Source organism: Gallus gallus, chromosome 2 (assembly GCF_016699485.2).
Source record: "Gallus gallus isolate bGalGal1 chromosome 2, bGalGal1.mat.broiler.GRCg7b, whole genome shotgun sequence".
Classification (NCBI taxonomy): domain Eukaryota; kingdom Metazoa; phylum Chordata; class Aves; order Galliformes; family Phasianidae; genus Gallus; species Gallus gallus.
Window position 1 is genome coordinate 39,186,753 of NC_052533.1, and position 26,114 is coordinate 39,212,866.

The 26,114-nt window shown below is 38.3% G+C and overlaps 1 protein-coding gene across 9 annotated transcripts in view; it reads left to right on the plus strand.

Annotated features, from left to right (window-relative positions):
* RBMS3 (RNA binding motif single stranded interacting protein 3) overlaps positions 1-26,114 on the plus strand; it is a 698,917-nt gene that overhangs the window by 372,749 nt on the left and 300,054 nt on the right. For all 9 annotated transcript variants that reach the window (XM_015281782.4, XM_015281784.4, XM_015281783.4 and 6 more), the window contains one exon: positions 6,604-6,662. In XM_015281782.4, coding sequence (XP_015137268.1) covers positions 6,604-6,662 — 59 coding nt within the window. The remainder of the gene's footprint in view (positions 1-6,603; positions 6,663-26,114) is intronic.

Consider the following 26,114-nt stretch of genomic DNA (forward strand, 5'->3'; position numbering starts at 1 on the left):
GAGCTGTGTTTTATAACCAAAGAAAGAAGGGAACAGGCTCTTTAGCATAGTCCGTTGTGACATGGCAAGGGGAAATGGTTTAAAGCTAAAAGAAGGGAGTTTTGGACTGGATATAAGGAAGAAGTTTTTTTTTTTCAGTAATGGTGTTGAGGCACTGGCATAGGTTGCTCAGAGATGTGGTGGATGCCCCATCTCTGGAAACATTCAAGGTCTGGCTGGAGAGAGCTCTGAGCAGCCTGATCTAGCTGTAGATATCCCTGTTCATTGCAGAGGAGTTGGACTAGTTGACCTTTATACATCTCTTCCAACTCGAAGAATTCTGTGATTCTATGAGAATGGTAAGATCTTAGATCTTGTCTGAAGTTAGAATGTTGTTCATAGACATTTGTTTTTTTTTTTTTCTTCTTCTTCTGAAAAATGAATTTTTTGGTGGACGTGGTGTGGTGGTGACCAATAAATCCATTTCTGAATCAAAACATTATATTCTTCCTTAGCATTAAATCTCTAAACATGAAGATATTCTTGAATATGCATGCATTCTTTAGGTTTTTAATCAGCTTGCATTCTCCAGAAAGGTTATGCTACAATATTCTTTACTTTCTGCTTAAAACCGTGTACCTAACTCTGTTGTTAAGAACAGAAATACATGGCCTATGTTTCAAAATTGCTAGGCAATACTGAGCCTTATAGAATTTGGCAGTAAGGTCCTTGGGAGAGCTTCTTCAAGTCCAGTGCTATTACAGATGTACGGCCAAAAGACTTAAGAAAGACACCCCTTTTTTTTTGGAACTCTTGGACAAGTTGTTATTTTAAATTTCTGTGGTAACTTATATTATTGTCTGCAAAGGAATGATTTTTGTAAGCTTGAAAGCCAGACTGAAATAAGTGGAGAAGACAGAGGTTAAACTCTAACTTTCTTGGGCAAAAATAACATCTTGTTAATCTAGTACACTGTAGGCTCCTTGCAACCACCATCCTCCAAGCAATGAGCTGGTCAGTGAAAAGAGAAAGTGGTTTGAATTGGATGAATGTAGTTATTTCAGACCTACGTGAATAAAAAGAGAGTTTGGTCTTAAGCTCTCTCTGCCCCCTTTTCCCCTCCAATTTCTTTTTCTCTTTAAATTAATATGCAGAAGAAACTACAACAAACAAGCCCCGTATCTGGTAATGGAGATAACTTTTCTGAGTGAACTTCCCTTCTGTGTGCATTTGGATGTCTTAGGTATATGGGGAGGGCATTATAAAAACAACATCTTTGCAAAAAACCCAGTAGCAATTCCTTCTGTATTTTAGACTTTCATAATGATAATGTTGGCTCCCCCCGCAGAAATCCATAATTTTTCCTAATAGAGTCTGCTTTTAAGCAAAATAAATTCGGTTACACTATTTATGTATTAATTCACAAGAATGAAAGAGCCTCAGAGTTTCTTATCTAAATCCAATTACTTCTGGTCAAATCCATCCCAGGACAAAAGCTCCTGAGATAAAGGCATATATTGTTACCTAAATGTGTAGAAATGCAGGCAAGCTCCATTGGTTTAACTAAGCAAGAAAGAACTCTGTGAAAAGGTTGCTCAGGCTGAAATCCTTCACGTTTATTTAAAACACACAGACAGCAACTGGAAAGGGGCAAAAACAGTGTTTAGTAGGTGTCTGTGCCCTATTGTCCTGATTGGATGGAGAAGGACAGCATACTTGTGGTACCAAGCTGGGTGAGGAACTTGGCCTGTCTGGTCTGATGGCCATTTTGTGTTACAAGACCAGCCATGGCCAGTTTGAAAGCTAGCTTGAAGGAGAGAATTAAAGGACTTCTCCCTGGTGCTTTTGTTTTCTTTAACAACATGAAAAAGGTGAAAAGCTTGAGTGGCCTGGCCAGTCTGGCCTCTCAGGACATCATGTCTTCTACCCCATGGTTTTTTGTGGTACCAGACTCCAAGCAAGCTTTCTGCTTTGGTTCGTCTCCTTCCCAGGAGGAGAGTGAATGGTGCCTGGTTCCTCCACCCTGAGCCTGCTCCCAGCTGAATCTCATTTTTCTCTTAATTCTAATCACACACTTACCTTTCTCTGCACTGCTAAATTCCTGGAGGCAGAAGCAGAAATGGCCTTACTCTCTTGTATGCTGTGGGATAGGAAATTCCTATCAGTTTCAGATCTGTGTGGGTGAAGGGAATGTTTCTCGCATCTTGCAGGAGGTATCACTTAAACTCAAGTGCTTCCTCCAGAAACAGTCTTCATTTTAGCAGTAGTTATCAAATAACAACCCAGGAACAAGTGGTCATCCTTGTCTGCAGTGTAAGTGCTGATCGACTGCTTGCCTGAAAGCTCTTCAAATGATCTATTTGTACTGCAGCTCTGATGTACATTAAGGAGTTCATTCTGTGTTGTTTGCATCTTTGCAGAGCTTGCTGAGTAGGTGGAAAATGTGGGGTGCAGTGGAATGGGGATCTTGAAAGACTATGTGTAGTGATACTTCCCCAATACCCTCACCCATCTTCTAACAGTATGTGACTTTCAGGACTGTGCCTTTGTGATTTTATTTATTTATTTATTTTGACAGATCTACCAGCCCAGAGGTTGTCTAATATCTTTCTGTAGTGAAACACTCTGAGGCATTGGTATGTTTTGTGGTCAATGAGTTCCACATGTAACTTTCACCTTCTGTTGAAGTATCTTCCCCTACATTTTTTAAACTACTCATCTTGTAATTTACTTGTCAGTCCTTATATATTATGACGAATATTGAAGACAGCTAGTCCTCATTTCACTGCACAGGCCATTCTTTAATGAGCTCAAGTCTTGGTCTACGCAGTTGCTCCTTACATGGAAGATCTCTCAAATACTTGACCACCTGGTCTTAAATGAAAATTAAGTTAAATGTTAAATGAAAAAAATGTTGAAAACATCATTGGATACAGGAGATTAAGAGGATTTATTTAAAAAAAAGAAAAAAAGAAAAGAAAAAAAAGAAAGGATGAAACCAAATGAAACCACATTTAAATAACGCTTAGGGCGGAATGTAATGAAAACCAATGCAGTGTCTGTCTGGGAGTCTTTTGGAGGCAAATTCTGTTTCAGATGTTCAGTAGACACATTCTTGAGGTAGTTTTCTCAGATTCATAGTGTTTATTCTCTTGGGTACTGTGTTGCAGTAGATTATCCTTAATGATTCAGTCATTATATCAAAAGGTTGGTAGTAAGGGATTGCGATGAACAGAACGCCGCAATTATCTTTTTCTGACTAGACTCTCTCTTTCAAAATCTTGAAAATACCTCTGTGCACTGTGACTTGGGAGGAAATTAAATAGTGATCGTGTTTTCTCACGATGTGTGAACTATACCTAGTATCGTTTAGGTTGATAGTATCACTCTTGAAGCAGGGGTGCAGGCTGTTGGATTGTATAGTAGTTTCCACTGAAATATAAGAAAGCAAGAAGGTGTCTTCTGTGATGCACTTTATTCTTATTTCTGTGGGCAGTGTTACTGAGGAATTTATTTTTGGTACTTTCACTTGGAGGAAACCACAGTTAAAACTCACATAAATGAAAAAGTATCACCTTTGGAGATGAGGCGTAAATTGGTACCACTTTCTATATGTGCAAGAAAGAAACATGTTTACATTTATAGTAGCAAAATATGTTTCTGGTTTCATGCAGCACACAAGCTAACGTTCTTCATCAGGACTGATGTTCTGATTACTGTGAAATAATTACTTGAAATATTTAGGAAAATAGTGTCTAAATTAATTCAAATGACTTTATTGTGGAAGATCTCAGAGTTTATAGAGTTGATTAAATTGGCTAATTGCCTGTAATGGTATTTGTTGTTGTAGCACCTCTCAGTACTCAGATGGCTGTATTTGCAAACACATAGGTGGTGTGCATGTAACTACGTGTTGGAGGAAACTTTTGGACTGAACAGGATTGCTTCTATGAACGAAATCTCTAGTGTAACTAAGGGTTTGCAGGATCACAGTATACAGCAAATAACTTTGCGAAATTGTAATAAAAGCAGGGCAACCACAAATGTCTGTCTTTGCTGGCAAGAAATGTTAACTTTGTGCTCTCACGTAACTTGGATGAAACAACATATCAATTCATTAGGAGTGGCTGAACTGAAATGGAGGCTGGGTGTTAGTTTTTGTTGGCGGAAGTTTAGGTAGGGGTTGTGTTTTATTTGAGGTTGTTGTGGGTTAGCCACTGATTTTTGTTGGATTCTTTTTCCATATATCTGTCAGAAGCCCTTTGCTGTACAAGATAGGCATGTTTTTGCATGTTTTTCGTGTAGTCAATTTTAAATCAAAATAAATCAAATAAATGAAGATGCACTGCACAGGCCAAGTTTCCTGTTGGGTAAACTGGCCCACTGAGCAACCATAAATCATACTTGCAGAGAATTTGACTGTGCTTGCTTAAGATGTGTGCCCTAATGTCTTTGAGGCCAAAGTCAACTCCAGGTATTACTGTGAAGAATTATAAAACTAAGTGGAACATAAGTGAGTATAAAGGCCTCAATTCTGAAAACACCTGAGGTTAGAAAAGCATGTGATCTCACGGCTAACATTAAACCTGTTATGTAAGCTCTTGGAGTAGAGCCAGCTATGGCAGAATAGACCCACAGCTACCTGTCCATTTACCCATCATGGTAGGTGTGCATTGGATTGCATCTGCTCTCAGAGTACAAAATCCTGCCTGTCTACAAAGCCAGGAAAAAAAAAAAAAAAAAAAAAAAAAAAGAGGGGAGAAGGCTTTTTTTCTTTTTTTAATAAAATAATAAAAAAAGTCTCCTGAAAGATGGCTGCACAAACTTAATGCTTTTAGGTTGGTTTGCGCTCCTTCGGAGTGGTTTCAGCTGAAGGACAGCAAAGCAAAGCATTTTTCTTCCTAAAACAAAAGTTCTGGTTCTTAGAGAAAGGAAAAATAGTGAAAATAGAAAGTCTCATTTTGGTCAGTCACAAAGACAAGACAAAGAGAGATGGTGCCCTTTATCTAAAGCTGAGCACTACGGAGTTACCTCTAATGTGGAGACTTCAGCTGAGAACTTTGTCTTTCAGATGCAAAATTGCCTCAAATCTTTACTGGTACCATTGTATTTAGGCATCATTTATGTAGTCTGTCCCCAGTCTTTTGTGTTGGTGCCGCTCCCCCTTCACAATATTTAAGTTTTCACTGGATTCCTGTCTGAAACTCGAAGGTCCTGTTTTCTCCTTAGGTACTGGTTCTATTCCCTTTTTGGTTACCTGTACTTTCTTTTCTTTTTCCTATTTTTTAGTATTTTATTTTTTGTGTCTTTTTCTTTCTTTTTTCATTTTTTCTTTCATTTTCTTTTTTATTCTTTTTTAAAATATTTTTTACTTTTATTTTTATTCCAATTTGCTGCATATATTTACAGAATTGTAGGTCAGAGAGTATACAATACAGTACTTTACCAGCGCGTTGTCTTTTTTTTCGCTTCTGTATAGTAATAGACATGGGTCCTGAGCCAGAGAAGGGAGTTGTGGTAGGGTTTCCATATCCTGGTTTCTGGGATTTAGGTAGAAGCTACTAATGCCAAATTTATATTGCTGTTAACAATAGCAATTGTTATTAATATAACAATATTAACAGCAATGCTGTTAATTAAACAATAATCAAATAAAAATTGGTACACTTTGCTGGTTCACAGTCAATGTCCTGTTGATTTCACCCACATAAAAAAAATGTATCTAGTGTTTTGTTTTGTCATTGGGAGATGCAGTTTTATTATTGTCTTTTATAGTAATAAGTTCTTCATTAATAGTGAAAGTTGTGTATCATGGAGTTTTCCAGGTAAAAACTTGATGTGTCAGAGTAGCTTTAACTGTTAAAAAATCTGGCAAGGGACATTTTGGAGAAAGGTCTCTTCAGTGAAGCAGGGACCAAGACAAGACAGTGGCTAGAGGAATAAAATTAATTTTCTCATTCTCTTGAAGTGTTGCATGCAGCTATAAATGGCCTTCTTCTGAGATCGTTCACTTGGGATTAGTGACAGTGAACACTGAATCTGCATTTTTAGTTTAAATCTCTGTAAGGTAAAGACAAATAGCTGTTTTCAAATAAATTTTAGCATTAATCTCAGACCTGGGAGATGGATATAAATCTCAAAAGTTTCTATTTATCTAAAACAGAAGTTTAGAGTGTATACGTGCACATGCATGCAAATAAATGATGATACATCCTGCATTGTTGTTGGATCTAGTCCATCTGTGTTACAGCAAATTTTGCTTGTCAGCTAAAAATGAAAAAATATTTTTAAGCAAGCCTAACTAACATAACCAAAGCAGCATCATCAGCAGTGCTGATGTTCTACAATTTACTCTGTATCAGACAGTTATGTTAGTGGTACAGTGCAGTGGCCAGAGGTACACAGGCTGTGGCAGAGGATAAGTGCTTTCCAAATGAACTCTAAAGGTGATTGTTGAACTGCTGTAGCAGAAGGAACATCTCCAGGAGTGTCAGGCATATGCTCAGCCAAGAAGATCTACTGCTCTTGAAATGTTTTGTATGTTGAATATATGATCTGTGTTATATATATATATATATATAAAAATACAATAACATGTATTTCTGTTTTTTGTTTTTTCTTTAGGTATGGGAAAATTGTATCAACAAAGGCAATTCTTGACAAAAACACAAATCAGTGCAAAGGTATGTTCAAAAAGTTTGCCTTGTGAGTTCATTATTTGAGTCACTGGTGGCTTGACTGCCAAGACTATAGCTACAACAGTGCAATCAACATAATGTAAAGTATATTGCAAACATATTTAATGATGCCAGTGGTTTGAGTTGTGTTTCCGGTAACATTACTCATTAATTTTTTTCATTAACAAACAAAATGAAAATCACAAGTCAGAACAAGTATCAAATTGCTTTGGCAGAAAAGTAAATTACCTCCTAACTACACAGTGCCATCTGATTTGAATGATACCATTAGTGATTCAAATTGATTTCCGATGTAAAAATGAGAAACCTCAATTTCCCAATTCCTAATTTCCCAAGCAAAACCTGGCTTAAATTTTCTATTTCTATAAAGTCTTGGTCCACACTATTGGAAGCAGAAATTATTTGTGACACAAATAGATCTACTAGTTGCAATACCAAAATATGAAAATGATTCATTTTCCAGTTTTACAATTTATTTCTTTCTTAATTTTTTGCTAATATCTTAAAAACTTTTAAGTGAAATATAGCACGTTTGTTATATGTGTACGTATAGCCAAATCTGCATAGTTAAATATTGGTTAACATGTAGAATTATCTTAGGGTGGGAATTGTTATTCATTTACCAGTCTGAAAAGCAGTCAGTTGTATGGTGGGGACCTCTGCTTTAAAATATCTGTAACGTTATGCTAGCGATATAAAAAATCCTGCTGGAGTAATAGAATCTACTGAAGTGGATTCTTCTGATAAGATGAACATTGTGGACCATATTTCTGTGTGAGTTAGTGAAAACACTGCGTACAGAAATATCTCGCTGGTGACAAGATGAAGTAGCAGAAAAAGACATTTGGGCAAACTGTGAGAAGGTGCAAAATCCTGCCATATGTACCAAGGACATCCTTGATGTTTGTACAAGTGTGTGCCTTTGTCAGTTGCCTGCCAGCAGCAGCATTCATTAGCTACTCCAGAAAAGTAGGTTGGAAAATTACTGTTTTTAGTCTTAAAAAACTCCACCAGCTCAATAGGTTATGAGGCATCATCAGAAACAGCATTGCCATACATTTGTTTTTGTCTGGACTTGCTTTTCCTTTCCTTGGTGCCCTGCGAAAGCAGATCTTTTATAATATTGCTGTCCGTATTACTTTGAAAAACAGTGAGAAACAGGTTTGGTTATTGGTTTTATTTGTTGTTTTGTTTGAGCCGGAGGACCTGGGTTGCTGATGTGAGAAATAAGACATAGGAGGTCTGCAGTCGGGTAGGTTGGCATAACCCTGGACCAGACTGCAACTAAGACTTTTCTATGTGGACAGAAACATGTAGGTTATATTACCTCCTTCCTAGCACAACGCAAGGTTGAGGTGTTCTCTGTTCTCTTGTGTGTCAACTCTGTCATTTTTTTTTCATTTTTTCATTGAGTCGTAGAATGGCCTGGGTTGAAAAGGACCATAATCATCATCTAGTTTCAGCCCTTCTGCTGTGTGCAGGGTTGCCAACCACTAGACCAGGTTGCCCAGAGCCACATCCAGCGTGGCCTTGAATGCCTCCAGACATGGTGCATCCACAACCTCCTTGGGCAACCTGATCCAGTGCATCACCACCTTCTGTGTGAAAAACTGCCTTCTAATATCCAACCTAAACCTCCTCTGTCTTAGTTTAAAACCTTTCCCCCTTGTCCTTTCACTATCTACCCTTGTAAGCAGACGTTCTCCCTCCTGTTTATACGCTCCTTTCAAATATTGGAAGGCTGCAATGAGGTCTCCCCGGAGCCTTCTCTTCTCCAAGCTAAACAAGTCCAGTTCCCTCAACCTTTCTCCATAGGAGAGGTGCTCCGGCCCTCTGACCATCTTAGTGGCCCTCCTCTGGACCCACTCCAAGAGCTCCTTCATGTACTGGGGGCCCCAGGCCTGTACACAGAACTTCAGATGGGGCCTCACAAGAACTGAGTAGAGGGGGGACAATCACCTCCCTCTCCCTGCTGGCCACTCCTCTTGTAAGGCAGCCCAGAACATAGTTGGCCTTCGACACTGCAAGCTCAGACTGCTGGCTCGTGTCCAACTTCTCATCTACCAGGCTTTTTCAGAAATGGAAACACAAAGCAAGCATATGGAATTGGATTTGAACTGGTCTGTAAATATGTTGAATAGTTAAATGAAGTCTATGGAAGGGAGAAATTTATTTGCCACTGCCGATCTTGACTGGGACCACTGTAGTCTCACTATAGGTGCTTCAGCCAGGAGCCTAAAGGTTAATGGAGTGAATCTGGTGGAAATAGGCTAAATGATTGTTGTTATTGCCCTTCATGCCTCATCCTTCCGCAGTAGACGTTTGATTGTAACCACTACCACAAACATGGTATAATGTGATCTGAGCTTCTTTCAATTTCCATTGTCTGCAGTATAGAAGAAAAGGCATGAATTTCCTCACAAAACACGAAAGTGTGAAAAGATTGTGAAGAAGATGAATGATAAAACCTTGAGAAAGACACACATCTTGGTTTGGCATTCTTTATATTGTAGTCTATTTTGGTATTATTGTAGTTGGACCCATACAACAGTGAGTTAGAATTCTGTAAAAGTTTGCTTTCTTGCTGTGTTATTACACTGTAGGGCAGAGAGATATATTTATTTGTATTTGCAATTATGGATCTTTATGACATAAGTGGTGCCATTAAAAGATCGTAAATGTAATTGGATTTATTAACAGAATGCTTCGTGGCATAAAAAGAATAGAAGTTTTGCATCTTTAAAGGCTGGCTACAATTTCCTTCCTCTTCAGTGAAGTTACTGGGAAAAAAAAATAGCCTGACAGGCATCAGAACTGGAAGGGATGTGAGGAAGTCTTGTGGTCCATTCCTCTGCCCCAGGCCAGGACCAGTGCTGCCCAAGCCAGGCTGCGGATGTTCGCCTCTCTGGTGCGCAAAGGCTTCCAATGATGGAGGCTCCGCAAGCTCTTCAGGAAAGCTGTGACAGTGCTTGCTGTTCTTGCTGTACTAAAGTATTTCCTAATATCTGATGCAAATCTCCCTTTATGCAATTTGAGCCTATTGCTTCTTTTCTTGCTTCCCAGTGGATGCAGAATAGTTTATTCCTTTCCTCATTGCAGCAAACATATATTTGAAGACTGCTATGCAACTATCTGATCTTCCTTTAGATTATACATTGGACCTTTCACTCCTTCCTTGGAGGCAGTCTCTTTCAAGGTTCTTATTATATTGCACTTCACCTGTCTCTCTAATTAGTTCACTTCTAACCAGAAGCCCTCAGAGCCAGGCACAGAATGTCAGTCAGAGTCTGGTCATTTTAAGTAGTGTGGAGAGTTTATTTCATTTGTATTCTGTGTGACTGTGTAGCTCTCCTGTTTGTTTATTTATACATATAAATAACTACATATATTTAAAGTATAGATGTACTTCTAAGGGTGTTGTGTGAGAACATATGCGGTATGAGGGTGTTACTAAGAGATTCTCAGCAGCCCCCTGGTTCTCTTGTTCTCTTCTCAGGGGTTGCTGCCAGCCAGGCATACCTTACTGTGTGCTCTTCTTTGTGCTGCTCATTATTCCCTCCTAAGGCTAGTACTTTTCATTTGTCTGCATTGAATTTTATCATCTTTTTTTCCTGGCTGCTCCTTAATTTGCCAAGATTATTCTCAAGCCTTAAGTCCTTCAGAGTGCTTACAGCACTTACCTCTTTAGTATCCTCTTCACAGTTAATAAATGATTTCTGTAATCCACTGGACAAGTTAATTTGGAAAAGACTGAATAATAACAGACCTGGGAGAGACACATGAGGAAACCTTCTCAGTATACCAGGTAGTTTAACGGTGAGCCATTGAGAACTTTATTTTTAAATTGGATATGCCAATCAGTTTGGCACCTACGTCACAGCAGTTTTAGCTAGTTCACGCTTCCTCATCTCTTCATGTTATGAGAGACAACCAAGCTTTGATTGAAATACACAGTATTTACCTCTCCATGAGACTTAGTTACCTGTGTTTGGATGGAGATGCAGTGTGACATTTACTCTTTCTAATCAATGCTGTGTGATACTCATCACCTGGTGCCTTCGAGGCACTGTGAATTGGTTTATATACTATTTGTTCAAAGATTTTTCCAGAAGTTGAATCTAAGTTGACGTATCTCTAATTCACTGGGGCCTACATCCAGTCCTTTAAATCAAGCAAGCAAACAAACAGCAGGCATTTTGTTTGCTCCTTCCCAGTCTTTTGCTTGTCACACATCTTTCTCAAAGTGTGAGCTATCCTGTTAAATGATCCCATCATTCTCTGATGTTTATGCAGTGAGGAAGATTACCTTCATGTCAATGATAGAAGAAATCATGTGATTGGAGATTTCAAAGTCTCTTTCAGCCTTATTCATGTTTTCTCCAATGTGTAAAAATATAAAATAGTGAATACAACAAAGAAACTGTTTCAAATATGATGTGTATAAAAGTGCAGATTGGTGAAAATAGACTTCTGGTTAGCAAAAAGTGTTAGGTTTCCTCTTTGAAAAATGAGGAAAACATTCTGAAAATGGACATTAAGTCACTCTTCAGTATCCCTAGCGATACCTGTTGCATTCCTGGCATGCTAAGGAATGGTGTTATCTGAGGATTTATTCCTGGTATGAATTGAGCAGTCAGTCTGAAGAAATCATACACGCTTCAAGGCAGTTAACAAGGGAATTCTTTTGACGTAACTTCTCATTCTCATTTAAAGTTTAGTCTTTGTTGGTGGCATAAATACTGAGACATACTAGAAGCAACAATCACTCTGTAAGAGAACAATATATAAAACAAAATAAGCCCAGTCATGACAAAATAGCCAGAAATCAATGAACAAAGCAGGCAACAATCACATATGGAGAATAATCAAAAACAGACACATGATTCATTCAGATGTTCAAACACAAAAACCCTAATGAACAAGTTGGAGAGTTTTGGCTGCTTTTGCTTTTTCCCTCTCTCCCCCTCTTCCCCTTGCGCATTTCCCTTCTGGGCCTACTGTACTTGCTAATTTAAAAAGTAGGGGAAATTAAATAAAAGAAGCCATTCAAGGGAAGTGTTAATCTGAAACACGTAGGCTCTTCTCTTTCCAGCAGTCGCCCCTTGCCCTCTCCAGCCTGGCTTGACTTTGATAGACCTACGTGCTTGGAGCAGAGGGAATGAGTAATGGCTGTTTCACAGTACAGTTTCCATACCTCATAGCAATGGAATACAGAACAGTTAATCTGCCAAATACACAAGCCCATTTCTTAGAGTATGAATTACTGTCATCTGCATCTGCCCTTGCAGACACTTTAATTGCATGCATACAGATTTACTTCCTGGTTTAATCAGGAGCTCACATTATTCTGAGCATTTCACTAGGACCTTAGAAGATCGGCCTGGAAAAATGACTGAAAGTCTGAAGTCCCACCTGTGGGAATACTTTTTTTTTTTTTTTTTTTAAATAAATAAAAGCTATGAATCACAGTAATGTGTAGGAGACAAACACTTCAACTGCATATTCTTCATGTTATGTGTATTTTTTTTTCAAACTGAACGTGACTTGATTTGTTGAATAGAAGTGGTTGTCGTAAGAGAAAAATGGGTCTAACATGAGGAGAACTATAGAGACTCTATTTATAATTTTAATATTTCATTAAGACATTTTTTCTTGTCAGTAAGCGTTAGCAACAATCTACTTTTAAGATTCAGAACCTGAGAATGTAGATGCACATTCATTAGGATTGCAGTGGGTTTATGGTCAAAATGTGCCATTAGGTTATCTGTGTTAACTCATCATATATCCCATACAATTCTATTTCTCTAGTTGCCCTGCTGTTTTTAGACCAAGACTTAAACTTTGCCATGACCTGTTTCATAAATGAACTGTTTGTGAAACAAAAATGGGATAACTGGAGGCTTATTGTAGGCGTTGGAGATAATTGGAACAGAGTGATAAAGTGCTGCTTCGTAAATCCCTGAAGGAATCTGTCCTGCCTTGTTTTTTAAGTCAGCAGTGCTGCTCAACTGCTTAAGTTTACCAGCATCCCTAAGTATTCTGATCTTTTGAGGCTTAATGATGAGGAGATTTCCACTCTAGTGTTCTGATAAACAGAACTGTGTAGCGTATAACAGATATATGCTGGAATCTATGTTAGGCAATATATAATTTTAAATTTTAAGCTTTTTTTTTTCTTTTCAAATATTCTATGAAGATTAGAGCTTATTTGTGATCACTTGAATGTATGCATTTTTCACTACACATTTATTAATTTCTGTTCTTCATTTTGTACTTGCAATGGCAGAATTTGGTTGTGACTAGCAACATGAAGCAAGTCAATGTGAACTCGTAAGCTAGCAAAGAAAGAGCTAAGCTGCATAGAAAACTGCTTAGCTAATTTTATTTATTGGGAATAAGCTCAAATTGCAATAACTGTGCTGTGTTATTTATGATTCTCAGAATTGCCATTTTGAGAGGGAAAAAAATCCAGCCAAGTAGGTCTGTGCCTGATCACAGACTGTAAACTGTTCACACTAGGAGGGCATGCACAGCGTGCTTCAAGGGGAAATGGATCTCGTAGAAAGTAAATAATTTGTAAAACAGACTTATTTAATTTTGAAACTCTCGACTTGCGTAAAAATAAATCAATCCTATTTTCGATGCCGGAGTAGACAATAGATGTGGTGACTTTTTGTGCCTTAGTTTCGTTTGTTTGCATTTTTTTTCTTTTTTCTTTTTTTTTTTTTTTTGTTCCATTCCAAAGTTTTACGTAATAAGTGGCATAAGAGTTCAGAAGTTATTAAAAGTGAAGCAACATGGAATATTTTAATTTGGTGGATCAGAAGACAGGGAGGCATTTGAGAAGGCTGGTTAGATGCTGAGCGTGGGCATGCACTCGACAAGTTTTATGTATGGCTCTGCTAATCCATCTCTGCCTGAAGCAGTTGCAGAATCATTGAGTCCCAGGTTTCTTAAATGGAGAGTATGAACTATACATAGCGGTGCCAATTTTTTGTTAGCAAACTAGCTGACAAATCCAAAGAGTCTTCACTGGTGCCCCAGATCAGTCCTGCTGCTGAGATAGCGCAGAGTAGTATAGTATTAGTGCCCACTGGAAGTAATGCAGAGCCCTCTTTCCGTTTGTCACCTGTTTTGGGAAACTATTACTGAGAATATTGTAAAATTATGGTTCTTCCTTAAATGTCTAATTAATTTTTTGTTTGTTTCAAAATGTTAAAAAAAAAAAAAAGCCAATTTGCCATGCTAAATATTTTGTTGAAGTCTTTATATACATGTAAACATGTAATTTAAATTGGCTGCTTAAAACTGTTAAATGTTTGGAGTTTCTTTTGCAGGTCTTTTATGTTGTTGTTTTCAATTTTGCTTCACTTCTTTGAGTAAAGCTGTGAGTTTGAGAATTACTATTATTTTTTTTATTATTATTATTTTGAAGTTAAAAACTGATAGTATTATGTAACTACGTGAGACTTGGACCCTAGTCTTTAGAAAAGCACTGAGCAGGGATACGCCAAAAGAAGATGAAAAGAACTGGCAATAAGAAATCATGAGATTGTTCACACAACAGGGAAGTGTTTTAAGTTCGCAACCTATCGTGTCCAGTAGAAGTATGTTTGAACTGCAGGCTCGTGAACTGTAACACTACTCTACAACTATGACTGATGTTAAAAGTTACAGGCTTCTAGAGGGACAACAAAAGTGTGTGTATATTCAAAAATATATAAGGTGCCATCCCTTTTTAACTAACAGGTGAAATTTCTCTATGTTCTGGTAACATAAAGAGGTGATGACACTCAATAGGAGCATATGATGCTATCAGATGAAGTATTTTCCTGGCACTTGTTCCATTGGCCAGTGGGTCCTATATGTTCCTTGGCAAACGTGGAAGTATTTTTACAAAATCTCACTTTACTTTAGAGGTAGCCGTTCTCCCATTTGCATGCTTCTGAATGCTTTCCACATCTGCTGTAGTGAAACAGAAAAAGATTTGATGAGTCGTGCTGAGCAAGTCCATGTAGCAGGAGCATGCCAACACTGGCTGCCTCCCTGCCATAGCAAGGACCTGAGATGTACTTGCTTCTGTTTCTGCAAAATGTTGCTGCTCCTCAGAAAACAGATCTGACTGCATAGAAACTGTGCTCCATCTCAAGCAAGTCCTTTAAAAATCACTTATTGAGTTTTAAGCCAGGTCCTTTACAGATGAAACTCCTTCCTAATTAGTTCCCTAGACACTGTCATAAACAGCTCCTTTGCAATTAAGGAAAATATTTCCTGGGTCATTATCTTTTCATAAATGAACTCATAGCCTAGCAAATATTTTCTGTAAGAAGACCCAAGATGCTTAAGTATTCTGTGACGTATCTAATCTGTGATTATTCTTAATTTACTGCTTCCAAAATTTGCAGACCCGTATCACTGGCAAATAATTGGTTTAATTTTTTTTTTTCCTTCTAGAGAAATAAAAAGTAAAATTTCCATTTATACACAGTGATTAATGTTTTGAGTCACTGGTCTGTAGAAGACTTTGCCAATGGCTTGGCATGTGTTTGAAGTGCATTTTGGGACTGGGTAATGTTAGCAGGCTCTTAGTGGTCTCAGAAGACTTGGAAATATCTATTTCATATCACATAACTGAATAGAAGAGAAATGTTGTGTCTTGAAACAGCAGCTTGTAATCAGCTCTGTTGAAACCTTGATTGTAAAGCGTTGGCTTTTTAAACTGCCTTGCAGAATCACTTCGCTTAAACTCGAACTGCTGTGTCTTATCTGATGCCATTATGCAGCGGCTCAAATCTCTGTAGTTGTGTTTGACCACTGGTTTCTTGAAGGCGAGTCAGCTTTCCCAAAAGCAACAATATTCTGCTGAGAAGTTAGCTGCTCAAAAGTTGTGAGACAGAGAAGAGCTGAACGTTGGAAGCTGAATGTTGAATGTCATAGAGGAGAACATTATGCTGCTCCTGACTTCTGCTAGAGCAGATTCCAGCACATGCTCTCAGAGTACGCTGCATATGCAAAACAAACGCTTACTTGTTATAGTAACAATTTGGTAATAAATCCCATCAACAGACTCTTATTGAGTACGGTTACTCAAAAGGAACCATTCTGAATCAGATCTGTTAATTATAGCGTGACTTAACTTTTGCATTATGCCAGTGATCAGAAAAGTCATCATTTTGCATTTTCCCCTATTAGTGCACATCCCTGGCTTTTGTTAAGATTGGTGGAACTATTTTACCCAAGTGAATTAAGTAAATGTTCTCTTTTGTGGTAGATAATATACTGTGAAAGTAAAACACTAATAGACCGTGCCATCATTTTTATTAAATCTCCTTTTCTGGGCATTTGAGGATTGCTGAAGTAGGAATATATGTGTAGCACAGGAGAAAAATCATAACCTCTCACAATAAAGATGTGGCTCAACACTGAACAAGATCCTATTCAAACTAGTTCTGGAGTCAGAACGGGTGGGCATTTTGAATAACTGCTCCATCTATTTAGGTTACGGCAGGCATATGGAGATACGGCTTTAGGTGCTAATCTATGGTGCATTACACAATTGTTTTCTACATAAATCAATTAAAAAGCAACTTTGTCTTGTGGACTTTTCAGCCCTTAAGTTAGGAAACCACCAGTGTTTACTATTAATTTTGGGTAGCCCAGGTAATCTTAGGACTTTGAATTTGGTTGAACAACATTAAAAAAAAAAAAAAAAAGAACTGAAATAAAATAAAAAAAAAAAGCAAAGAAAATCCCAAACCAGTCTTTCTAATATCCTGATAACATTTAGCGATTTTTTAATTATTATTATTTTATTTAAGTCCCGAATGTGTTGTGGAGATCTAAATTTATACATGAGAAAAGGAGGAGTCCACATTAGGGCTGGTAGTAACAACCCTACTTGATGACTTAGTTCATGTCTGACTGGGTCTTCCTCAGCACCAGTGGTGGGCTGATGTTTCCTTCCATTAGATGGCAGTGGTGTGATATGTGGTTTCCCCAGACCCCTCAAATTATAAGTTTGATTAAAAAATAAAAAAATATTCAGTTTTTCTCTTTAAAAATAAAAGCATACATTCATTTGATTGATAAATATCCAAGTGGCCTAGCTTTCTTTTTGTTTTGTTTAGTTTTGTTGACAAAGAGTTTTCATAAGTTATTGGCCAGTATGAAGCAAATGTGACAAAGGTTTGGGATTTCAAATACAACAGTTAATAAATTTTTTCAGATAATGGGCAGCTACGTAGAGTGGAGACTCAATGCTCCTGTGGGAGGAAGTGCAGGGTGAGTTTACTTCTTATCCACTTAATTTAACCACAGAAAACTTCTGCTTCCACATCTATGGTTGAGCAAGACCTTTCGCTGTTCTTGCCTAACAAATAATTTGGAAGGGAACTATGGATGTTTGCGGGGTGGGTGGAAACAGGAAGAAATATTTGGGATTGGAAATTTGAGTAACTGGAGCAAGTTACAGTGTTACAGTTGCGTTTGGGACATGGGAAGAGAAGCGAAATGCAAGGCTCAAAAAATATAAGAACACAGGCTGTAATTTCTCATAGAATATTCTGTAATATTCGGAATATAGAGAAATAACTAGATTTTTTTAAAAATTTCATTTTATTTTTTGAATATGATCCCTATAGAGATTATTCAGACCTATGCTCTTGTTGTTTGTGCTATTAGTCATGGTGTTGTTGTTTATTAACTTATTAAATATGGAGTGGTAAACCCTATTTATTTTTAAATGATCTAAAATGCACTTGTTGCCCTTCAGTTTTTTATTAATTGGGTATTTTTTCTAAGCTGTCTGCTTTCAGAACAAAGGTTGCAGCCAGGAGATGGGGGTCACTGGGTCTTCCATTTTAAATGCATGTTATCTCTATGTTAATTGCCTGCATATTTAGACAAACAAGCATGTCATTCTGCAGAAAGTAAAGGTTTTTGTGGTCAACCTCAACTTGTGAAACAGTAAGAAAAAGTCTGAGTGACCTGGTTTGCCTGAGGTATCTCGGTTGCTCTTGTCAGTCAGTTCAGCTCACAGTAAATTGCAGGGTAAATTCTACATAATTGATGGAATGTATCTTTGAAAATGCCTCCAAACTGAAGAAAAATTAGTATTCAGGATTTAAGAGTTTAATTGTTGTATATTTCTTGCACATTATTCTAGTAGTTATTTCCTTTTTTATAAAAATAGATTTTATTGCTAGTTATTGGAGAAGAAAAGGGAATTATTAGAGAAAAAAATCATGGAACATATTAAATATGCTTTGGATTTTGGAGATAGATACATATTTATCAGGATGGGTGAATGAGAGTTCTTACATCAGAAAGAATTGCATAGCTCCTGCTATCTATGCTCTAGTTTCTTGGACTGCTACAGTAGAAATGTTAAAATAGCTGCACTGAAAGTAGAAGGTGTATGCTTGCAATAAGTTATTCTGAGATTTCTGGAATTAAGAAGTCTCTGTCTTGCAACTCTGTTGTGTTTTCCCTAGTGCCTAGTTATGAGATTGAGGTTTTGGAACTTAAAATATTTGAGGGCTGACAGAGAAAGATGTGTAGACGTTTCTGCAGTATGATCTTTTTTTTTTACTTCTTCCTTTTATAATACTTTTTAGTGTTCAGTTGGCTTTTCTGGAAAAAAAATACAAAGTCAATATTACTATGGATTACAAAGCGCATCATTTTAAAATATGAAGCTGAAATTGTTTTCTTCCATGTGCATAATCTAAATATATCTACACTGAATTTCTTCTGCTGTTTTATTACCCATCCACTTATTATAAGGTCCTTCGGCAGTTATTCACAACTGCCTTACCCTATTTTCTCCCCTAAATAATCTTTTCACCTTGTTCCTTAGCCTCTTCTCATCTTCTTTTAGAAAAGTAGTTTGTGCAGTTTGGGTCCCATCAGAATTCCATGTGGAAGTCCCATTGGTGCTGTTCCTCTGCTGTAAGAAAGACTGTGCCCTCTACCCTCTGTTTTTCTCTTCTAACCAATTGTTTATCCAAGAATTTTCCCTCTTATTCGATGACGCTTAGCTTCCTAAGAAACCTTTTGTTGGGGGCCTGTCAAATGCCTTTCAGAGGTCCAAGCAGACTGTATTAGCCAGATCACCCTTATCCACAGGCTTGTTGACCTTTTCAAAGAACTCCAGTAGGTCTGTGAGGCAAACCCACAAAAGCCAGGCTAGCTCTTTCCATAAATTCTATTTCCAGTGATTTGGCTCTTTCTGTAATTTCTGACAATTTGATACCAGGCTTACAGACCTGTGGAAACCTGGATCTCACCTGGAATCTTTTAATAATAGTGTTACCACACGCGCCACCTCCCCAGTCCTCAGTACAAAGTTGGTTTTAGGAAAGAGGCTTTACACCACTTATTAACGTGTAGTCAGCGATTGCGCCAGCAATTTTTGAACAGACAGGGTGAATACCATCTGTTGTTGCAATTTGTTACTGTTCACTTTTGTCAATTTGTCCCATAACCTACCTCCTCTGTGGCCATTTCAAATTAAGAGTTGCATCTGTTCTCCAGGGTTTCCTAAGCAGCTGCTCTGTGAAATAACACCTAAAAATGTGATTTTTGCATTATATCCCGTTTTGCCCGATCTGCGTAGGGATAATTAAAGTTACCTATGAGTACTCTGTTTCCTGCCTTTCTACATCTTTCTACATCTCTGCGTGTTGCTATTGGTACTACCCTTGTGGAACACACCATAGTACAGGCTCAGTTCTCCAGTAATGCTAAATTATCATTCTTCATGTTTATGTTTTGCTCTTCAGTCCTATCATGCTGTGTTACTAGCTGCCAGGCTTTACCTGATCATTTCCACCACTGTTATGGCCTACTCTATGCCATGCATGTTATGTCATAGTGATCTGCTCATTACCTCACTTTTATCATATTTCCTACTGTCTGAGTGTTTTACTGTAGAATATATTCCAGTTCACTCAGCTTCTGTCAAGGCCTTCAGCCATCTAGGTAGCCACTAGTGTTCTGTTATGTTGCCAGTGCCATGTTTGAGTTACTTTTCATCCCAGTTTGACTACTTCCATTCTCCAGCCTGATTTGTTTGCAGGAGGAATAGATCTGGTTATCATCCTTTGATTGTCTCTGAGTTTACAAACTCCCCCATCTGTTTGTATGCTGAGTGAGATTACCATCCCTACAACCTGCTCCTTCCTTCTGGTTAGCTCCTGCTTCCACTATTTTTTTTTTTTTTCCAAAAGATTGTAAGTCAGCTGCTATCAGTGGGGAAGATCTAGCCCAGCATTGTATCTCATCTCATCACACCCACCTGAATACTACTGTGAGCTGCTGGCTGCACTAATGGATTCATTACTTCTGAAGTGTCCTCTTTGAGTCTCTCTGTCAGCAAGATTTGACTTGGTTGCTTGGAAATGATGTCTCTGAATGTTTAGTTGTTGAATTTTTCCATCTCCCCAAGTTCCTTCCCCTTTGTCACTGAGCTCTCAGGAGTCAAAATGCCCCTCTGAAAACCATATGTATCTGTGCATGGAAATCGCCAATGGGGAAGTCATAGAAGTGATAGTTGGCATAGGAAGCTGGTTAATCCTTATTTTACTTAATTTCTTCTCTCTTAGTGTTTGATGGAGTAGTTCCTACTGCTGCTGTCTATCTAGATTACTTGTTGAGTCTTTCTTCCTGTGAAAGCTAGAGTTGTCTTCTCTTTCCACCCAGACTCAAACTATGCTCTTACAGTCTCATCTTAGTTCTTGGAAATGTTGGAATTCTCCTTACTTAAAAGAACATAGAGAAGGATGGGCTGTTCAGGCAGAAAAGACTCTGTCATCTGATGCTATCGGTGTTGGATATTAGATGGGGAAAAAATATGTCCAAAATGCTGACAATGAGTATACAGGCCATGATGAAATTACAGTTGAAAAATGGTTGAGTGTTTTTGACCACCAGAGAAGCAGATTATTGGTACAGAAGGTGAAGCAAGCTTGGTTTTTGTAACAAGAGTTGCTTCTTGCTCTCAGGCTGAAGCTGGGGTACCTGTTTGTCTTGCCCTCAGCCAAGCTGACTGGCTGCTTTGGGGTGTTTCTTGGGAAAACAGGAGCTGCAGCGGTTTCTGGGAAGAGCTGAAATGCCGAGGAGCAGAATCTGAAGGAGTGAAGTCTTGCTGTGTTATATTGCTTTCTTGCAATTTGCTTGTGTATTTGCCAGTGTGAGGCCTAGGAAGTGTGTGCAGGTTCACATATTAAAGAAAATAAAAAGACTCCAAAATCGATTTTGTCAAATTAACCTTTGAAAGTTAGCTTCTGTATTTTAGGGATGGGGAATAAGACAGAGGAAGTCGAGACTATCACTCAGTCATCTCATATTAATAAGGCTCATAAGAAAATGGGATTTTCAGATTATGATTTTAAAGCCCTGGGTACCCACTGTGTTTTAGGGAAGAGTGAAAGCACATGTTGCCTACAAGACTAAGTGAAACCAGAAATTTCATTTCAGCTCAGACAGTCTTTACTGAAACTCCACTCCTGGGTTTGGCATTCCTGGAAGTAAGAAGAAAAGAGGAATGAATGTAAAAGGGGAGAAACTTTCCAGTTAACATTTGGTTTGAATTTACATATTACTTAAAAATATATATATATATCTTCACACACGGCTTTTATTTTATATGCTGCATCACTGTGTCTGCATCCTCATTTTATCCTGATAAATAAAGATTTAAAGGGAAAAAACTTTGCAATACAAAAATGTTTTGATTGTTATATATGTTGTGAATTAGATAGCACTTAAAATTCCTTAATAAGATGAAAATTGAAATGAGATATGTTACAGTTTATTTTGTCTCTAGTAGGCATCCACATGGTAGGCTGCAGTTCTGGTCAGTGCTATTCAAGGGATTGTAAGAAAATATCTGAGTTAGGGTGAAGAACATTTTGAAGTTTCATAGAATCATGGAATGATTTGGGTTGGAAGGGACCTTAGCAACCTTCTTATTCCAACCCCCATCATGGGTGTGGACACCTCCCACTAGACCAGGATGCACAAAGCCCCATTCAACCTGACCTTAAACATCAGGGATGGGGCATCCACAGCTTCTCTGAGCAACCTGTTTCAGTGCTTCACCACCCTCATATTGTTTTTCCAAATATCTAATCTAAACCCATGCTTTCTTAGTTTGAAAACCATTATCCTTTATTCTGTTGCTACACTCCCTGATAAAGAATCCCTTTCCAAATTTCTTGTAGTCCCTCTCTGGGTTGTGGAAGACTACTATAAGGTCTCCCTGGAGCCTGCTCTTCTGCAGGCAGAACAAACACAACTCCCTCAGTCTTTCCTTACAGCAGAGATGCTCCAGCCCTCTCGTCATCTTTGTGACCCTCCTCTGGACTTGCTCCAACAGCTGTACATCTTTATCATGCTGGGGCTCCCAGGTCTGGATGTAATGCTGCAGGTGAGGTCTCACAAGGATGGAGTAGAGAGGGTTAATCACCTCCTTTGTCCTGCTGGTCATTCTGCTTTTGATATAGCCAAGGATACAGTTGGCTTTCTAGACTGCAAGCACACACTGCTGGCTCAGAAACTTCTTTTTGTTTGCTGGTACCCAGAAGTCCATCTCCACAGGAGTACTCTTGCTCCAGTCTGATGGTTCCAGCTCATGTTGTAAGACATCATTTGCTCTGTATAGAGCAGTGTTGTGATGGAGCTAATGATATATGAATATATGAGGACTGCTCCAAAAATAATACCTCCTATTTTATTATGTTGGCCCATGACTTCAGAGGTGAATGTTGGTGGTGTGGCAGTAGAGGCTGAGCCTTCCCCCCACTGTTCTGCTACATGTCTTCGCCATGTGACAGATGGCAGCAGAGGGGCAGTCAGACAAGTGTGTATGAAACAAAGGTGTGGAATTCCTCCATTTGGACAAAACTGAACCCATAGACATTAATAGGTGCTCACTGAATATTTATGGAGACCAAACTGGATGTGAGCACAGTGAGGTGGTGGGTGGTGCATTTCAGCAACGTCGCTGTTGCAGGAGATGTGAAGCAGTGAGTCACCTCCACTGGTGCAGATTGTTCTGAGCATAGAATGCAGGCTCTTGTTCATGGCTCATGAAAAAGCGTTGCTAATGGCAGTGACTATGTTGAAAAATAAAGTTTTGTATGTGAGAATTTGCTCCATCAATTAGTGTTGTTGTACTCATTGTATCTATTGTAATTTCCACAGAATTAGATATGAGGAATTATTTCCAGGATGACCCATGTTTGTGTGTGTGTGTGTGTGTGTGTATCTCTATATAAACATACATATAAATAATATGTGTATATGTGTGTTGAACTACTAAATTCAAAGTCCATATATCAGTCCATGTCATGAAATACATTGCGTCATTAAAATGGAAGAATAGACAGTTGTGAGCATTCAGACATCTGTTTCACAACTTGTAATATAATAGTAACTTGTAACATAATAGTAACTACAAATAGAACTTTGGCCTAGTCATAAACTTTCCTAGAAAGAGCAATTTAATTATCAATGACAACATAGACATTGACATTTGAAGCTGGCAGTAGGGTTCAACTCATTAACTTTTCCATTTTGCATGTGTCCTTTACTCTGCAGTCTGAATTTTCTGAGTATAAAAAGGGTCACATTAGAATGTGTATAGTTAGCATTAGATACATGCTGAAACACGTTCTTGATGAAGACCTTGAGTTTTACTAAAATCAGTGTTCATAGAACATGTGTGAGCTCTTGTGCTTCTCGTTTCATTTTAGGACAAAGAATACACAGGCTTACTATTATTAGACTTGCGTATGCTAACATGTATACTGAGCCCTACGCTTTAGTATTTTTATAGTTCTTTTAGAAATATCATGGGCCTGAGGATATGTCTGAAAAGCTTCCTCTCTCTTTTTTAATGATGTAAAGATAGTGTTCCCAGGTCTGATGCGCTTGGAATGAACTTGGTCATTACTGCGCGTCAAAAATGTTATCTCCATTATTTCAGCAAAACCCTGACTGCAAGCTTAGGAAGATAGCCTCAAGGAGTAGGCATAGCACTCTCTTGAATAGGACATTACACTCTTGGCATTTATGTTGTCTGGCCTATGTGCTTGTTTTAAACATAACTTCCTTGCGTCCTTTGGATCACTTTTCAGATTTGTGGCTAAATCTTCAACTATTTGTCAGTTGCTCTGGAAAGTGAGACACAGAGGCAGGCAATGTATTATGATTACGTGCCTCAAAACCTATGGTACTTTTGGTAAAACAATACATCGCTCACTTTGATAGATGCTTACTTTTTCTGCTTGTACTATTGTACTTGATAACGCACATAGATACCCCGTAATTGGAGGATATTTAATGGACTATTTTGAAGCACGGTTCTACAGACCCACACTTCTAACAGTACAAGTGTGAACATTTTGCATGATTATTAAGTGGGCTCACCATAGGAACAATCACTTCTGGAAAACTCAGAGTTAACACAGAAGGGGAGAGGACTTATTGCTTTGAAAGCTTCTGAGAGGAAAGAAGGTATTTTACACCAACTGGCAAAGAGCTTACAGGGAACAGTTCCAAACATTCAGAAAAAGTTTCCCACAAAGACTTTTTTTTAAAGTCATGCTGCAGGAATTAAGTTGGAGATATCACTGACCGAAAGGACATTTTTTCTGAATGAGCCGAGAACCAAAGGAAATGACTCCAGGGCTTGAAATCCTTTTATTTCCTCTGTGGAAGATAGCTGTGCAGCTGAAACTAACCATTCTGGCTGGCTGCAAGCCAAACTTTATGGGAACTCAGATTAGGAAGTTCTATGGTCAAAATAGCCATTGAACAAATTGCTTCCAGTTTAAAGCTTCAAATTTCCTGATAAACCTACAGCATTTAACCCTTCCTTTTTTTTTTTTCTTTTTCCCCCACATAGGTGAATGACCTGCCCATTACTAGGAACAGAGCGCTCATCTAATTGTGGTCTCTGCATTGCTCCCTGAATTGCCTGCAGAGCATTCACTAATTTTTACTCTCATATGAGTTAGGAAGAGCAAAACCTCAAAAAAAAAAAAAAAGTAGGAACAGGTTCAGGTGACGTTTCCCACTTGCAATAGCAGCAAGACTGCTGATCATCAGCTGCGTGTGGCATTTTTGTCTTGCAGCCTTTTTGAAGCAAAATGTTGTTTTGCTTCACAGACCTCATCATTACCCCGTAGCTGGCTTGCATGGCCTTGGTGAACCAAAATGGGGAGGCAGTGGCACTAGCACTCATGCCTCCAAACTGCTGTGTTCACTCCAGAAAGCACTGAAAACCAGCATGCTGTAACTAAAGCACTAAGCCTGACTTCTGAATGCTGTGGCATGGATTCAGTACTTTATAAAGCAACAAAATACTTGAATCAGGGTAATGATATTCTGTATTTCTGAGTTCTTTATTGACTTAACATTATTTTGCCTGTGGTAGGTATTGGCATGCTCAGGAAGCCTGGAAAGGTGGCTGAGAGCTGGTGCTAGAATTGGGAACAAAGTCCCGGTGTGCTCATATGTCTTTACCATGCCATATGCAGGGCTATTTTGGGCCAGTCTGTTCTGTCACCTGTGTGCCTGTCCCCTCATGCATATATGTTCATCTGTTTTCCGAGTAGGCAGTGCTTCAAGGCACAGCTGGTCTGGTGCAGGCGTAGGGTGTGTTTTGGGCTGTTCTTGAAGAGGATGTTGGTAATTGTAATTCAGTCAGAGGGATATGACAGGATGTCGCCACATCCGCTCTTTCTGTCCCTACCAGTACTGCATTATTCCCTGCAGTGTGTGTGCCTTTGTGCATACTTTATGTGTTGTGCATTAGTGCCTTTGTGCAACCTAAATTTCAAAGTCCTAAATCTTGGGCAGGTGTTTCCATCATTTCGCCTGAGAGGCCAATTCCCGGCATAATAAATCTCATTATTAGCGAGTTTATTATTATTATTATTATTATTATTATTTTTGTTTCATGCTCAGCCTAAATTTTGCTTTTCCTTATTTGATCCCACTGTTCTTCATTATCCCCCTTCTGCTACCTCTTGGCACTGCACTAATTAATTCATCTCCCTCTTTGGCTCTTGCTTTTTACCCTTCAATATTATAGTTCAATGTTAAAATGTGTTCCTCTTTTCTTGTATTTACCCAGCCCAACAGATATATTTTAGCTCCAGCAATTTTCCCTTGTAAAGCCGTTACAGCTGACCTCTATTCAGAGTTATTGTTCATCAGTGAACAAACCCTCTGGTTTATTCACAAATTGCCAGTATCCAAGTGATTAGAACAAGATGCATTACCCTAGGTAAGTGTGTGAGTGACATTATAAATGAGCATTTTATCTATCAGTGTCCATAAACCATTTTTTGTTTGTTTTCTTTTGTGCTTTTTTTTTTTTTTTTTTTTTTTTTGAGAGAGAGAGGGTGATTGATCACAGCTTTATAA